This window comes from Lepisosteus platostomus, chromosome 1, assembly GCF_059453375.1.
Source record: "Lepisosteus platostomus isolate fLepPlt1 chromosome 1, fLepPlt1.hap1, whole genome shotgun sequence".
Taxonomy (NCBI): domain Eukaryota; kingdom Metazoa; phylum Chordata; class Actinopteri; order Semionotiformes; family Lepisosteidae; genus Lepisosteus; species Lepisosteus platostomus.
The window spans coordinates 57,338,091-57,356,515 of record NC_142611.1 but is presented as its reverse complement, the minus strand read 5'-3'; the positions used below and the strand labels follow the sequence as shown (position 1 = coordinate 57,356,515).

Below are 18,425 nucleotides of genomic sequence, written 5' to 3'. Positions count from 1 at the left end.
ACTGGACTGCTAAAAGAACATAAATACATTCAAAAAAAGTATACCATTTAAAACGAGTTTTAGAAGAATGCAAATGAATATTCAGACTGTTTATTCAGTAAAATATTTTATGGAATATTTACACCAAAGGCCATTAGATCATTATGGTATCCAGACTTGTCATACAGGACCTTTATGCTACAGTCACAACACTGTACACTGAAAGACATCTGTCCAAGTGACACTTTGCATTCTGCAGTTTAATGAGCTGTGGTGTACAGCATGTAAGGCAAAACAGCACAGTTGCACAACCACTGCTGAAGCTCTTGTGTTGTACAGTGACATACATCCCCTTTATACAGGCATTGATATACAAGATACCTGTATGCTAAATTGAATTATATAGCTTCAATGTCAACCAAGCTAAACCAAGTTTTACAATGAAAGCAACAATGGTATTTTTTGCATCTGTGCAAAACTAAATATTTTCAGTAGGTTTCATACCTGCAAATTTGTTAAGATACAGGTTTTTACTATATTATACAGTATTAGTCATATCTTTGTATTACAGTCTGGTGGTTTAACTGTTTTATGCTATGCCATACTCAAATTAACTTGAGTATCATTTTCTGTTTCTTCACTAATGGTGATTTGCAGTTAAATATATATTTAATTTCACAGAATTTGTGGTTTCAACAGGCCCTAAGTTAAGAGCACCCCTTTAGTTTGGTTTGTAATCTGTATTCTTTATCAAGCTGATTTAATAGGTGTTTTGTGTCTGCCAATATTGGCAGATCACAATACTGACTCCAGGGACCAGCAGGCAAGCTTGTAAAAATCATGAAGAAACCTCTTTGTCTGGCCCATAAATCAAAGATAAGGGTATCAAGAAAAAAATCCTTTAAGTATGAAAATAAAATTTTAACTAAACAAAAGTAATGAAAGCAAAGGGGTCACAAGTCCGAACATTAGTGCTGTTAAATCACACTTTGGATTATGTTGTTTTAAGATGTACTATTAACAGCTGTAAACAGTATTAATAACTAATATTTGGCATAGTCTCCTCTTAAGCAAGCAGCAATACAAATCTGTCACAAATATTTTAGTGTCATTTTCCAATTTATACCCCTAACAGAATAAAAACCTAAAGGAAGAGTAAGGTTCTATAAATTCCAGCACTACTCATGTAAGGTCTGTCAGTTTTGTTTAGATTTAGTTTGGTTATGGGAATGCTTCTGTGATGGAACCTGTTGCATATCAGAATCAGTACTGACACTTTAAACTGGCTGCACAAGGCCTCTTCAACCTGAGCTGTAACTGAACCGAGGTCAGTGATATACAATGTGACCAGCCCTGTATGGCCAGAGCCATTCACTGTTTGGTTAAACCTACACATAGGATTGTGGTTTTAATGGTATTTAAGGGCAGTTTAATATTGTCAAAATTATCTAGCTCAGTAACTTCTTTCAAATTCATATTCTTCCCCTATGCTAAACAAAAGAGCTTCTTTCTGCTTTCTTATAAAAAAAGGCTGGCCTCGCAGATGCTGTTACCAAATAAAATTCTGAAATGTGTGAAGTGATCCTTTGACTACAGTTGCAAAGTCCTCACATTATGAAGCAACAATTAAATAACTGGGCTAATTTAACAGTTAAAACAGCAGATCAATTAAACCAAAGAAAGCAAGACCAATAGAAGCTTCAGGTCCTGCTTAGATATGCAATTTAAACACCACTAGTAACAATTTTAACATTCACAATGCAGAGGCCAACATCTTATGATGACATCAGTTGCTGAGCGCTTCATCGGGAATATCTACACTAACACTACTATACAAAAAACAAAACCATGTGCTTTTTTTCCTTTTGATTTTGGTCATATGGTGATGTTGGAAAATCAACTTCCATGTTAATTCCCATGTTTACAAATGGGTAAAGCATACCGGCATACCTCGCTTCTGTGCAAAAACTTTTACTTTTAGTTGTATTTTTAAGAAGGGATATATTGTTGCTGTAATGGAAACCATTAAAGAACTGTGCGGTTAATCTGGATTCGGAAGTACTTTTGTATCCTGAGCCAGGGAGTTGGGGAAGTCCTCGTCCCCCACCTGTGTGGCAGAGCTGAGTCCTGCGGGCGCAGATAAGGAGTGGGGTGTCACTGTGGTCTGTCCAAACCCCTGATAGCGGCCTGTGGGTGATGGTGGCATGGAGGAGGTATCCGTGACTGCCTCCTGTGTTCCTCCAGCAAGGAGACTGGTATGCTCATTGTGCTCCTGTTCTTCCCCAAAGTACATCTTTCTTGGACGGCCTAGAACAGTTCTCCCTAGAGAATTAAAACAAATGTTGACGAAGTTATTTTTTTGAATGCAACAGGAATGTTAGCAAAAAAAAGTCTTCTTTTTCAGACCTGTGTGAGTGGGGGTGGAGGATCACAACAGCATTAAGGAATTTAACGGGTTGCAGTCCACAAGGTAGTGCAATAAATCAAGTGTCTGCACTTGATTTGCATGATACAAACTTGTAACTTCTTTGCATCAAGTTACTTTCATTACCTTGTTTATCTGTACATCACAGCACACATTAAGAATGTAATAAGACTTTGGAAAACTGGTCAGTGGTTTTAAGAAAAATAAACAGTAATCAAACTTCAGCACTTGATGTTCTACGAAAAGTGCATCAGAAAGCATCCTTCTGGAGGAAAGGGGTAGACTGGCCCTGTACATTATTTTCTGTGTATAATTATTTAAAATAAAAACCTTGCAATTAACAAGAAGCTTATACCTGAAAGTAACATTTGCATTTAATAAGCTTCTTAAGAATATAGTTCACCTTAAGAGAATAATAATCCAACACAAGTAATGAACAAAGACTAATGGTATCACCATTTTCTGTATATGTGCGAGACCTCTGACTAACGTACAAAACCTAACTCTTAGGACAAATACCACATTTTAGTCCTGGGTCGCAAAATAGTATGTGATACTACACATAACTCCTAATGTGCTTTGTGGAGTCGGGCGTCTTAAACTCAGGGTGTAAAAAATGAGCTCACCAACGTTCCGCACTTGTTCCGATATGTCAGCTCTGATGTCCGAGATGTCCCACATGGCAAGGAAGGAGTCAAAGCATGAGCCCTCCTCAGCCTCTTGGATGTAAGGCTTGTAAGTGAAGCTGTAGTGGTGAGCAATTGCAGCGAGAAACATCTCCACACAGATGATGAAGTCCTGAAAGCCAGATTTCATTCAATTCAATGAGTGGTATAGCCCTTGTTAAGTTGAACATCTGACTAGCCTGATCTGCATTTATGCACAGTGTTCCAAAACCACTGATAAAAAGGCAAAGAGGACCATAAATAACAATGTAAGCCATTTACATTGAACATTTATGACATAGTTAACTTTTTGCAATCCTCAGTGAACTTAAATTATCCCGTTAACACTTTTAAATGAATTCCTCTATACTTAAAAGTTAAAACATTTCTTGCTGTATAAGGTAGATTTATAATGGAAAACAGCATACGCTCTAAAAATTAAGAAGGAAATAAAGAAAGAGTTTCCTTCATATACCACTTGGCATGTCAAACTTTAGGTCTATAACCAGAAGAAAAGAAGGTAGGTTTTTTCCCTTTAGCCTTAGTTGTTGGTAACCAAAATGCACAAGAAAAGACAATAAATCTTACCTGTAAACCTGTGGCCACAGCTTCCACACTGTCCCAGTCCCAAGTGTGAGAATCAGAAATGACCCCTACTTTAACCAGAAAAGCGATGAACACTGCTTGCCTTAAAGAGAGTAAGGACACTTGTAACTAGCTTATAATATGCCTGCCGCATGTAAACAAAAACTTGAAAATACAGTGTTGCATAACATTAACACATACAATCCAAAAGGAAAGTAATTAGTTGGCATTCATGAAAAGCACAATCTTAACAATATTAGAAAAGAAAATCTACTTTTCTGGTTTTAGCCACATGCACTTCTCATATTCTTTTAACACTGATGGACTATAGCCAAAGAGAAAGCATTAGCTATGTTTGTTTAGCATTTACTACCAAACATTGGGTTTATCCCATGAACACTTGTTAGAGGTATGCCACAAAAAACTAAATACTAAGGTAGTTATTGCTTATTGCTTTTGACAAAGCTGGATTCTCCTATCACCTACAGAGGTACAGTATGTGAGAAATGAAAGCATATGGATTGTAAGTTCAAAATTACAAATACCAACAACTATTTTAAGTTTCCCATCACCATGACTGTCATATCAATGATAAGTTAATAGACTTGTCAACTGACAACCATGAAACATTGTTTCATACAGACAATTATTTCAATGACAGAATAGAATGCTGGTATGCTGGAATATGAATGCACAAAGATCCATACTGCTGCAATACTGAATCCCTTATAATGCCATGGTGGGGGTAGTGCAGGTTTGATGCCATTCATCACATATTTCTATTCAATTGAGAAACAAACTCTAACATATTATACTGTCACATTTTCTTAGTGTGTAAAGTCTAATGTAAAGATAACTTGAATATCCCTTACAAAAGCCGAGTAGTATATGACATGATTGGAAATATACATCTGTAGCCTACCAGAATGACACAAACACAACCAGTTTCACACAAAGGAATTTCCCAACAGGGCGGATTGGGTTGAGCTCCTCTCTCAAAGCCTTATAGAACAGCACAAGGCAGTACATGGCAAACTGGAAGTAAAAAGAAGAGTTTCAGCATCACTTATTCTGTTTTCCACTGATTTACTAAAATCCTCTCTTAACTAAATTACAGAAAATACATTTTCAATACACTCTTGAAACAAGTCAAGCATGGATTCTGACTTGTATGAAATAAGAATGTGGGTTGGTGTCATGCTTAAAATAACAATGAAATAAAATAATGAAATAAAACAGCAAAACAAATTACAACCCAACACTTTGTTTCAATGTGTTGTTCAACATCTGGATTAAATTCATATTTAGAACATCTCTGGAGAACTTTTATACTGTAACAAAGGAGACACCAATACGAGGAGAACATCTCTTCCTTAAAAGTCAATATACTTATCTGCTATGTACAGATGCAGAATTTATATCTGTGTTAATAAAATCAGATTATATGAAAGCATAATATGTCTTCTGTTTATTTATTGATTAATTGATTTCCAAAAAATCATCTGCAACTTGAACCTACAAATCCTCACATAAATTTATTTTACAATAATTGTAAAACTACTGCTCCTACGGTTATGTTTTGACCTAGAACATCTCAGTTTCATGGAATCAAAACAGACAATTGTAACCATTGGTGTGAAAAATCTAGATTCTCAAGAGAAAGTCACTGTACCAGTTGTGAGACGTTGTTGACGATCACCAGGAAGGTCCATGCATTTTTTGAGCTGAAGTTTCCTTCATCATACACACCACACAGCTGACAAATTCTTTGAAAAGCAAAATAAAACACTAATGTCATTTTTCTATTTAAAAGTAGAAAGTAGGTCTTGTACTATAAGCAATACTTGCTGAGAGGAATCACTGTCTTTAAATAGCTTCATCAGTTTTGTCCTATATAAGCAGTTACTGTACCTTTGCTTAACTGAGAAACTGGTTAAAATACAGAAAAATGGCAATGATTAAAATGTTTAGAAACTTAACTAAATTCCTCAAGAACTAAACATTCTTATTTCAATTTTATAAACCCGATCAACATGATAACTCAAAATAAAGTAGCGTGGAGTATTTTACTTACAATGCTATAATTGTGGTAAAAGGTCTCACCACTGTGTACTGTAAAACCCCCAGCTTGCACCTAAATAACAGAACCCTGCAGGAAAAGCAGAACAGAAGTGATGCATCTATAAAAAGGAAAGCACAATGAAGACGTGAAAAGATACAGTAAGAAAGGTTTATTCCATGCTGAAATTAGAAGAAAAGAAACACGATGTTTCGGCTGTGGAGTCTTCATCAGGTGCATCTATTTGATTGGGGATCCCACATACGGTATCAGGGCCAGCAAATGCAGTATGCAGTTTGCTTAAGCACCAAAAACGGTGATGAAATCATGAAAACACTGCTCGGTGTTTCAACTGTCACTCATCAACAAAAGCAGACTGAAAGATGCACAATGTTCGATTGCTTAGAGAATATCAGAAGCATCTTCACTTCATTTTCTGGCAGTTTTTCAAATCTCTAGATTTAAAGGTCTATTGATTATTAAATTATTTTTTCTGAATCTGACAGCAAGTGTTATCCAAGATAAGATAAAAAGTACTACAATTTACAAATCTATGTAATTTGCTGTCATTAACTATTCAGACAGACTTATAGTTGGAAAACTGGAAACTGTCCATAGTCTGCAGAACCATAAAGCATTTCCTAGGTCTACAGGATGTAATAACCATCTTTATATTTCATGAAAATTCACCCTTCTAATTGTATAAGTACTTTAAAACCTGTGATTAGAGAAATAACAGATACTCACTCTCCCATAGGCCAGGGTGGACAGCAACATAATGGAGGTAGATGTCTTTGCTGCTCTTTGACTTCCAGCATCAGCACAAGACTAGGATACTGGTTGCTCAGGTAGTTCAGCAGAAAAATCATGAAGTTATAAATGACATATGCTTCATAACATTCTCTGCATGTGTCAACGTAGATTGCAATGCTAGGGTACTTCAAAGCAATCCACTAAAGGAACAAAAAAAGAATAATTAAATTATATTTCAGCATGTCAATATATGTATTATAAGGGTTGCATTTGTATACATTAATGTACACAATACATACGGTAGCAATAACTAGTCCATAAAACACTATTCAACCTCCTAAAACAACATTTTAACTGACGCATGATTGAGAATATTTCCAAATAATAGGAGGCCAATGGATCCATCTACGTTGTTTGGTAATAAGTTGTTAATTGAACCAAGGATCTCATCCAGGTGATTACTGAAAGAAAACAGGGTAAAGGGTTCCAACATGGATGGGTAGCTTCTTCTATACCGCCCATACTCTTTGGGTTAAGAAGTGCCTCCTGTTTTCAGTTTTAAATGCAGATCCACATAACTTATTTAAATCATACACACTTAGGTACGCATTTGTGGGTCACTTTAGAAAATCTGTTCAATTTAAATGCACGGCTATAAACAATGCAAAACCTCTCAAAGAATTATTTGTATGTCTTGAACAGCTTCAAACTATATCTGTTTCCAAGGTTTACAGCTTCTTCAACTGTGTTCTGAATGCAAGACGCCTGTTCTGCCTCATCCCATACTGCACATTAGCCAGACAGACATATAGGTAGTGGACAAAAAATGGGGATATCAATGTAAATTTGCTTAATGCGCAAGTATAGACTGTAAACACAATGGCGCAGAGCATGTCTAGCATTTGGTAGGAGCAATACAACACCATTTTTCTATAAGAAAGTAAATTAATTCATCCCTGGTTGAGGGAGATAGAAAATGCCATCTCAATTATCTTTCAGGAATATTCCATAAATGTTCAACTGAGTTCAGGTCGGTGACTGAGAAGGCCATGACATGTGGATCACATCATTGTCATCAAACCACTGGGAGATCACACGTGCTCTGTGCATTGTCATCCTGGAAGATACCCCTACTAGCAGGAAAGCAAGGCTGAAACATTGGGTGAAAATAATCCTTCGGTACTAGTATATAGAGATTAGCATGTAACTTGCACTCTTAAAGAAAAAAGGTCACCCAAACCATGCCAGGAAAATGCACCCACTACATTAACAGAGCCACTGGAACCAAGCACTTGCAGTCAACTAATCTGCAATCGCCTGCCTGTTTTGTCTTGCACTTCAAATCACAATATCATAACCTTAGAGTGTGTGCTTGCCGCACACTATTGCTGATTATCTCTCCCTTGAATTTCTTTGCTGACATCAACTTTGACACCATTGCCTTTGAAACATCATCCAGTCATCACTGACGCTGCTACAAAAAGCACCCCAACAATCACCCCTCTTTCAAAATCTGAAGTCTGCTCTTGCAGCCTTATCAGCCATGAATACATGCAACCATGTCTGTTCGTCATTTGTATAATCCACTCTACACCGTTGGGATGATATTTGCTTAATTAATGTCTGCAACGCATGTGGAAACCTTTGCTTTCAGTATACTTGTTGCCCTCATTTACACAAATATTTCCTTTTCCTTTGCACTACCTGTAAATGGGACAGACACACTGTTTTCAATTTCCTAACCTAAATATAAACTATATTAGCCATGAGACATAAATTGTGTGAGTGTTCAGATGAGAAAACTGTGAATTAAAAATGCATTGCACAGTCAGAGTTAATGCAGATACTCAGAATATTGAAATACAATATTATAATGCATGAACTATACATTCACCTTACATAGCTGAACAATGAATCACAAAAACCTTTAATGTCTGTACCGTATGACATAAAAGGAATTTGTTTAAGACCTTTACCAGTACTTACACTGTCTAAGCTGTATATTGGCACCATCCATAATATCCTGATGAGAAAAAGCAAAATACAAAGACTTAAAATCATAATGAATGTTTTTAAAACAATGCAAATGTCTGCTTTACTAATATACCCTGGTAATGAAATCTTGGTATTATCTATATGGTCTTAACATGACCAGGCAGAATAAACATGCTGTATTTACACTAAACTCTGGCCAATTAAATTAAAGTCTTCCATATTCATCACTGTGGGTATCTTTAAGGTACTGCAAAAAAAGTTGAAACTGCAGGACTGCTTATTTGTTAATCGTCCAAGAATTACCTTGTTTAAAGTAATTTACAGTATATCAATTTAGGAACACATTTCAGGATTTTGTCATTTCTTTAAGAGCAACAATTTAAATTAAATTTAGAAAAAATATAATATACGCATGTAGCCTGAGTAAAAATGAATCATTCGACAAATGGACATTCACAGCAAGCAAACAATATTTGTAGCCAATTCCATGTTTAACAGTTCAGTTGCACCAAAAGGTAGATTTGAACCTGACCCGCTCTCACAGAATAAATACAAACTGGACACTAAGTTAACAAGATCTCAACAGCTCATATGCAGAAGAGCTGCAATAGTTTTTGCACTGACTTTACATGCACATATGTACACATGTGAATGTGACTATATGCACTAACAACATCTGCACCTTTGATGAGTAATGTTACACTCAGGGGAGGACTCACCTGATAATTGGCTTCTGGAGTTCAGGTTGAGTATAATGCACAAGATGCTGCAGGATTCCCCAGAGAGAAATAGGTATAGTCATAAACACAAATATCCCTGCAATGAACCATGCTTTATTGTGTGTCCCAACCTGAGGGTGACAAAGGAAACAACAATGTAACAGACCCACCTATGGCTATGAAACTACATGATGTCACATACAGCCGGCTTGACTATATTCTTCAGGACACAAAATGTAGGCTACACATGGTTCAGTGAGGATTTGTGCCATGCTCCACACTTAATGAAGAAATGTGAAGAGGACTTTAAAAAAAGGAAAATAGAAAACTCCATAAAATAGAATCTGTAATGGATTTTTAAACTTCTGAACATGGCATATAATATACCTACAAAATCATATTTACCCCTATGTAAATATTTTAAGTATTCTGAAATGCAGGCTACATAACATTTTATAGCCTACAAATCAAGATATAATAGTGTCAAAACTGCTCCCACCAAATCTTGTCTTAGAAGGGTGAATATATAACTCAGGTTTTGCTCTTGTCCATAAAAGTGTATAGTTTTAGTATTCTAGTTAAAATATAAACTTAGAAAGGACGTATATACATAATTTGTACAGCTACAATATAGAACATGAATTATAGGGATGAATACTTTTGCAAGGCACTATCTACAAGGTATGGCAATGTGAACAGTGAATATTCAGAAATATGTAAATATTTTTCAATTATCCTAGTGACATAAGCAGTGCTGCTTTTCATATTTATCACATGTCAATTCACACATAAAGATCTGGGACTATACCTGCATTACACTGAATCCGAGTTTAGTAACTGTTTATTAAAGACCTAAATTGTAATCCTGCTGTACATACAATGCAAACGTCACTCCGCAGTTACGTGGACGAGACCAAATTTAAAGATCTCGGAAAACGATTTGTTACAGCACACTCCAAGAGATACTTCAGCGGCTGCATTTTTGTATTTAAGCAGCAACAAATCAAATAAGATCGAGAACTGTGTGAAACTACTACTTTATGTATTTTGAAACGTTGCATTCCTGTAGAATTCGCTTGCTTATCTTATAAGACACGTTATTATTAAAATAAAGTTCTCACGGCCCGTTTACTAAGTCATATTTGCTCTTACCACCCATCACTCCTGTCTGCAACTGTTTTGCATCAGTGTGTGAGAGGACCAGATAATGTGATTGGTGTGGCTGTTGACTCATCCTGTAACGATCCGCAATCTTAATACCATATAGTGATATCATTCGGCTACCTGACAGGCATCGATTTGGTGACAACAATACACAGCTTGTTGTTGTTTCCCCCCCGAGCAGTCATAGGCCGGACCAAATACACCCTTTAACATCCTAAACGAAGAACGATTTTAATCTTACCTCCGATTTCTGCAGCTCCCAGACGCAAAAAGGCAAGACCACTAGCAACAGCAGTATGTACAGTACGACCACCAGCGGTCTGATCCACCGCCTCCAGTTTCCGCAAGTGCAAGGCATCTCTCAGTTACTGTTCGTACATTCAATGTGTGCCGCAAAGTGCAAATACAACGCTCAGCTACCAATCCAGAACATGAAGACGACAAAATCTTAAAACATGTTCAGGGTTTAGAAGTGGCAGCATAAAGGCGGTTGACATACTCTGAAATCACGAGACTGTCACGGTCGATAACTGTAAATAAACCATATTAGCGCTATTTACTGCACGTTTCGTGTTCCCCCAACATAACAAACACAGTCATTGTTACAAGTGACAAGTGTCACAGCTCGTTAACCTAACGAATGCCAAACATACGTGAAAACTTTTTGTATTGTCTGGGCTGTTACAGAAGAAAACAAGTTTGCCTCACAAACAATGCACCCCCTGTATTTTCTTCAGTTTTGTCATTTCTTCGCGACAACCAAACCCAGATTCATAAGGTCCGACCCACTTGCTAAATTCTGATTGGGTTTTTGTGTTACGTCACCACATATCTTTTTATTAAGTGGACATTCTACCTATCAATCAACATCTGGTGCAACATGAGGTTGTGCTAAAGTAAATGGTTTGGTTGGTCTATCATTTTCAAGAAAATACGATTTCAGGTTTGTTCACTGTAGTTTAAGATGTGCAGTCAAGTGATGTGCGACTTAGGGTAATGGCTGATGATGCGTATTAGTGCTTTTACCTGTTCATTACCAGGGTATATTACTGCTATACTCGTAACAAAAAAGATTAAAATAAATAAGTCTGAGGATACCTATAATAAAAAACTCATTATTGTATACAGTTACTTTCATGACAGGATATCTCAAATCGCCTTATTGTGGTAGTGGAAACAACTTGCTGAGATAGAAAAAGGAACGCAACTTATTGAAAGCTTGAAAATGTTATTATCCTAAATAAATGTTACAGTATTAATTACGATGGAATTCTAAGCATTTCATTGCACTTATGCATATGACAAACTGAACTGAATTCCATAGATAAGTTGCCTCTAGAAGGCCTCTATGTTTTACCATAAAGTTTGGTGAGTTACAGTATAAGCTTGTTTTTATCTCATCCAAACTAAACTGTATATACTGTATACAGTCTCCACAAAAGTATTAGGAGGCCAAAGTTACAACTTTTTTTTTTGCTGTATAACCAGACAATTTGTATTTGTGGTCACAGGATCAATAAGAATGATTCAGTATGTACATTATAATATACCTTTTATTTTAAGTAATTCAATTCAGTTCAAATTTGAAAGTTAGAACCTCCCAGCCACTTAATGAGTCTTTTAAAAAATATTGAAATGGAATCAAATTACAACTTTTTAAATCCCCCCAAAATTAAAACATACTGTTCACAGCTAGTATGAAATGCAGCATTTCCAAGATTTACTTTTTCAATAATCTTCCCAAACCAATTACCTGCCAAGAAATTCAGTATGCACAGAAGTGTCAACTAATTTTCTCAGATTTGCTTAGTTTCACAAGATTATTTTCAGGCTTCACTGAATAAAAAAAACAGGCCATTGAGTTTTAGCAAACCAAGCCACTAACAGTTGTGCAGTTTCTTCAAATTAGTGTTTATGCAATGCACATTGCAAAAATATTTTTTTAATAGTCTTGTTCAATTTCAATTATCATTTCTCATTTTGTGAACCAACCTCTGTTTTACTTACTGTAGCTCCCAGCAGCTCATATAATGAGCGTCATAAAACAGCAAATGTCGCAATGTGGTGAAGCGGAGCACCTTTAATTATCAATCTTTGTAAATTTACAGGTAATCTAGTAGTCTACATGTGATATAAATTTGTAAATAAATAACATTTACTCTGGTAAGCTTTTTTAGTCTACTTGCTTAAAGTCTATTTGAATTAATCCAAACAGGTCAGGATATATATAAAAAAAAGATTTGTAATGAATTAACTTGTTTGATTAGCCTTGTAATAACATATGACTTATGGATAATGTGAAGAGTTACAGCACACAATGTTAAAGAATATGTTCTATTTGTTATTTAGATTACAGTTGTATGATTGATATGTAGGTTTTAGGATGAAAAACGACAAGACTCCACAGGGAATCAAATACACATTGATGTGATATTCACATGTCTGTATTGGTTAATAAGTTAAATTATTGTATTTTTGTAACTTGTATATTTATGTTATACTTGAGGAAGTAATGAGAATATTTTCCATGAGTTTAAAACTGAACAAATGCCATACTGTGGTGAAACGCAGCAGCGTAAATTTACAGATCTACAGTAAATTAAATTAATATGATGTGCCTGGATGGGCAATTTGTAACTATGCTTAGTTCTGGACCCTATGCAGACGATATAATCCGGAAGTAAGTGGAAAAGGACAACGAGGAGGAGACGACGAGAATCAGGGCAGGTTGACAAACAGGGGGGCGTGACGACAGTGAACTGGTGCTCTGGGGGCGTGGCCATGGCAAGTCATGTCCAAGGGAGTCCAGGGGGAAATCCGGGGCAAAGTCCAAGGTCCAAATCCAGTTGATCCATCCGAGACGAAGACAAGACAGAGTTAAAAACTGGAACGGGATCCGGTACAGGGACAGGGTAATTAGAACAGGATGACAAGGCAAGGCACTCTGAGCCCCAGACTCAGCAGGGTTAGGACGTCGATAGGAGGCCTATGTCCTCAAGCTGCAGACGTAGGGCAACTTGATGGTAGGCGGGCCTCCAGGCGTCTGTCTTCCAATGCAGAGCTGGGAGTAGCGAGAGCGCCCGGCTTAAGTAAGGAGGATCAGGATTGAGGAAAGGTGCATGGAATCAGCAAAATGTGAAAGAGCCGGAGCGCCCTTTAGAGGAGGCTGAAGCACTGCCAGATGTTTACCTAATCTCAAATTTTATCTGAATCTTTCTGAATTTCATTTGCTTCTTCTACGGTTTTGGTCAATCTTCCTATCTGCAAATTTCACTAGTTTCACTAGTAGCCAGAATCCAGATCACTGATATAAAGTTGTAAGAGTATCTGTCCTTGTTCAGAGCCTTGTGGTACTGCACTAAATGCATTACCCCAGTTTGAAATTTCACCTCTTGAATGGGGCAGTGGGATGGTACAGTGGAAGTTCTGTCACTTCACAGATCTACGGTCTTGGATTCAGATCTGTCTGTCTGTGTTGAGTTTGCATGTACTCATGCAGGTTTTCTCTGGGTACTCTGGTTTCCTCCAAAACTTGTTTAAGCACAATGCTGTCCACGCTAATTGGCATCTCTACAGTGCCCGCTATATGTGTGTGTTGTAGCATCCTGCTCAACATGTAGTCGTACCTTGAGCTATCCAGGGCAGATTCTGGTTCACTGCAACCCTCTGAAGATAAAGAGAGACACTAATGCCAGGAAAGTAAAGCTGGGGAAGACATTTTTTTGTGTGACCTGGTTAACACACTAACACATTCAATTCCTTAAAATATCAATTATTACCACTAGAGGTCCTTGTAACTCAATAAGTCACACCAGCATGCTTATCTACCAAAACTTCAGAAAAGGCTTTCCTGTATTTAGCTGAAAGATCTGAAAAGGTTGTACATTAGGAAAGTATCTTTTAAGGTTATATGGTTGACTTATTTCCTCAATAATATAGTTAGAAGACTGTTGCTGTTATTTGTTATTTGCTTAACAGACACCTTGATGCAGAGCTTCTTACAATAAACCGTATTAAATTACATCAAATCTGAGAAAAAAAGAACATGTATGAAGGTACAATGAGGTTAAAAGAAAAATTAAAACTAAATGAATAATATGAGAATTAGGCTAGTACAAGCTGGGAAAACAATGCCACACAAACTAAATGAAGATGTAAGAACTAAAACAACATAGAGGTAGTGTGAATACTGAGCATTAGTGTCAGTGTCCTGTAGACATGCATTCTGTGTTCACAGTAAATAAAAAAGTTACACTGCCAGTTTGAGAATTAAACAGATCAGTGCAATACCGTGTGAGAGTTATTGAAGAATGCAGCTGATACGCCTAGGTTTCTGCCTAAATGTGAGTCTCAGGAGGACCCATGAAAAGGGGGTCAGGGACTGAGCGGTGTGATTTCTATGGGTAGTTCATCCCTGCTCTGGGGGGATGAGGGTGGAGATTGGAGGAGTTCTGGAAGTGAGGGAGAGGGGTACAGGACGTCTGAGGGAAGAGAAGCAGCAGACAGGGCAGTTGAAACAATAACAACAAAAGTTTCCCACATAAAAATAGTCAGCTGTACTGTACCTCACACATATTTTGGAAGAACAATAATGATAAAAGAAGATCCTGGTTACAATTTATGAAGATAGCTCAAGCTAACTAATCATATTATACAGTACATCTAAAATTAGGGATTCCCAAATCCAGCCCTGGAAGGCCATAGTCTTGTTGGTTTCTTTTCAGCATACCTATAACTCTAAATGATGAGGCATGAAGGAGTGTAGCCCTTCTGGAATGGAGCTGATTGGAGTTGAGAACTCTCTCTTTACATAAATTACGCTTGTAAAAGTTTCTTCATACTTTTTTTCTGTTGTGTGCCTGTCAGACTTGTAAAGTCTATATATGTTGCATATTGTGTGATGATGAGTATAGAGCAAGTGGAAACAACATTTAGACAGCACCCAGATGTTGGCTAAAGCTGAAAAAGTAGTAGCAGGAGCATGGAGGGGCAAGTGTGTATAGACCCAGGACCCGAAAATCTTAGCTGTGGTCCTGCTGATGTACCCTTGAGCAAGACCTTTGTGTAGATCATTCTGGTGATTGATCACCAGTTGTACAAAAGTGTTAGCTGAATAAATTATAAGTTTTTAAGGTTATGAATAGTTGTGAAGTATTTCTGTTTATCTTTAGTTACTGCTGCCGTGGCACCTATACAAATGGATTAACATCCATACTGTATGTCAACAGTACATTGCACAGTACTGCAGATTAAAGCCGTTTTACATTTATAGTTTTTTCAGCTCCACATTCTAAATACATATCCTAATGGCATTTCCTCATTAAGGGGTTAGTGTGGAAAATAAATTTAAAATTCCTTGTAAAACAATTTTTTGCTGATGATAGAGGATATGTAAAACCAGATTAAAATTATTGTGTAAAGGAGGAAATGATAATTAATAACATTAGTAATTCCCTGCATTTTATCCCTAAGAAGTTCTAGTTGATTTACACTGAAGAGCACACCTACCTGGGTGACACACAGGAGCCATCATGCACTAGCAGCTCACTATACTGTAAAATTTAGGTAGAGAATTGCTTCACCAATTGAATCGGGGGGGCATTAGGCAGGCTAGGTTGTAGAAGGCCAGAGTGGAATTCAGTCAGGACACTGGGATGATACACCTACACTTCCAAACAGTCCCTAGGGATCTGTAATGAATGACCACCATCTAATTTCTCATCAAAGCATGGTATCTCCTACAAGACAAAGGGAAAGAGTCCACCAGTCTTCTACTGGTGCACCAAGACAAGTTACCACAGCAGCCTGGTTTTCCTGGGGGGACTCCCATTCCCAGAATGGACCAGGTCCAGTTGTGTTTAGCTGCTGAAATCTGACAAGATTAGGCTAGATTGTGGTAATGCTGTTGTGAAATAGATATTTGTCTCTTTACAGGAGCATTGAGAAGAAATTTTCTGAAGTATGTGTTCTTAATTGGTTTCATGCTTATTGCACAACACAGAAAACAACAACAAAAACTACCTTATTTACTGTGTTCAAACATATCCACAGGGTATAAATACAGCACCAGTAGATGTACTATCGAGTTATTAAAATAACATTAATTATTGAGGATGTTGTCTTATTGCAGAGATACTTAGAGTTTTGGCACTTAAAAGACTAAATCCAAAATTTAGTAATAGATAGGAAACAGCAGTTTCACAAAGTGAAGAAAAGCTTTTTATGTAAAAAGAAAATGTTTTAAGGAGTCAGGAACAGTCAGAAGTGTTATAATCTGCTGGTTTCTTATGCATTATTTAAAGCTTTCTAAATCTGTGTTCTGACTATTTAGCTTTTTTAATGACTTTCATGGCTCACAGTCCACGAATTCTTGTGAACACAGAGCTGGAGAGGTTCATTGTGCCCTAAAGGTCCATTTCAATTAGCATTTTAGCAGCGAAGGAAAAATAAAGTTTAATTTAATTAGTTTCTGAGCATGAACCTTCAAGATTCCAATACTATTCATTATGATTTTTAGTAGATTTGTACTCTCTTACAGTATGTTCTCTAACAAAATTAATCATACATTTATGTTTCCTTTTTTTTCATGTGGAGTAAAATGTAACAGTTTTGAGTTAGAATAAAGGACAAAGAAAATTGCTCTTCAGTAGCAAAGTGTTTGAAATCCATAAAATCTATTGGATGCCATGTGCTTATGCTTTTCTTGAGATACAGTATATCCACAATTACACTATATATATACATTTAAATTTATTACCATTGTGGTGAAAAACACAATTAAAATGAACTATATGCGAGTTATAGCTTAATCCCTGAAATGAACAGCCAGTCTTTTTCTTGACTTGTGATTTTCCTAAAACGGTTAAAAGACAGAGAACATGTCAGAGCACTAAGGATCAAAGATCTCTCTAAGCCAATCGTTCTCCATTTTAGCTCTCACGGTCATGACATCCTTTTACAGGAATTTCAGGACTCCTACTCCAAAAAATCATCAGAAGCCAAGATTAGCCTGAAACTTGGATCGCACCTTCTATCGTCTCTCAGTGATAGTTTTTTTTTAAACTCTATATTAATTTACAGATTTCTGCTTTCTCCCAGTTATCCCTTGGTTTGAACCATATTTCTCACTCGTTTTTGTGCATGATCACCTGCTCTATTCTTTGTTTTCCTGTGTTTTATATCTCTGCTACATTCCTCTTTCATTTGAAGAAGACTCAACTGTCAAAATGTTGTGTTTCTTGTTTCTACTTTTCAAAGTGGAAATGACCTTTACTGTGACCTTTGTAGCCAATGCCCACCTGTAGTGATTAGGTGGTTTGTCAAAACCAAAACAATAGCTGTTCTTCTCCACTTTTTCTCTTCTCTCGACTATCACTTACCTTTATCTCACTCACTCTCCTCTGCACCTATCTCTACAATAAAACTCCTTCTTTCTACAGCAACTCCTTTCTCCCCAGTAATTAACACAGCACATAGACACAACTTTATACACAATGCCCCTTCTGCTTTTTCATATGTAACCAATTGCAGATTTGCTTGTTGTTATTTGAACCTTAAGCAAGTGAAGGACTACTGTATAAGACAGATAACACAAGGCTCACATTTTACTTATTAAAAGTTTCACAGGTAAGACAAAATGTAATATTGGACAGGGGTATGGTTGTATAAAAAATGTTGTTTTTTAGCTACATGTATATTTGTTATTATCTATATGCTTTCCTCCTTTATCCACACATATTATCATCTGGCAATAACTCACGTTGACAATGACATACTGGATTCAGGTAAGCACTGTATGTGTTTATTTCTCTGGTTTCCATGACTATGTCATCACCACCCTGAAATCAAAACATAGACTCTAATGTTTGGAAACAGAAATTATTTTCTGCTCCAGGAGGAAAGGGGAGAGGTCCAAGTTGGATAAGAGGGGGATGGATTACGGGGTTGGATGATGGTCTCAGTCTCTTTTCCCTTCCTTTCAGAATTCAGCTTACTTCAGGCTGGTGAGTATAGGAGACACAGGAATGAGCACATAAGGAATTAAGTAGGCAGAAAGCCCAAGTCTGATGGGAGGAAGGAGA

The 18,425-nt window shown here is 36.8% G+C and overlaps 1 protein-coding gene across 1 annotated transcript; it reads right to left on the bottom strand.

Moving 5' to 3' along the window:
* Nucleotides 1-74: 74 nt before the first annotated feature.
* On the bottom strand, nt 75-11,118 carry tmem184c (transmembrane protein 184C). The gene is made up of 10 exons (XM_088633152.1): nt 10,586-11,118; nt 9,181-9,311; nt 8,453-8,489; nt 6,461-6,666; nt 5,729-5,803; nt 5,327-5,420; nt 4,577-4,689; nt 3,658-3,757; nt 3,031-3,202; nt 75-2,301 (listed from the first exon to the last, which is right to left on the bottom strand). Exons 1-10 carry the CDS (start codon nt 10,700-10,702, stop codon nt 2,021-2,023), a joined length of 1,326 nt encoding a protein of 441 aa, XP_088489278.1. The 5' UTR covers nt 10,703-11,118; the 3' UTR covers nt 75-2,020.
* Nucleotides 11,119-18,425: the final 7,307 nt, after the last annotated feature.

Coding starts and splice junctions, on each gene's coding strand:
- tmem184c (XM_088633152.1), bottom strand. CDS start 10,702: ATGCCTTGCACTTGCGGAAACTGGAGGCGGTGGATCAGACCGCTGGTG. Junction 3,758..4,576: donor GTTGTGTTTGTGTCATTCTG/GTAGGCTACAGA, acceptor ACTCTCTTTAAG/GCAAGCAGTGTTCATCGCTT. Junction 3,203..3,657: donor CTGTGGCCACAGGTTTACAG/GTAAGATTTATT, acceptor TCTGGCTTTCAG/GACTTCATCATCTGTGTGGA.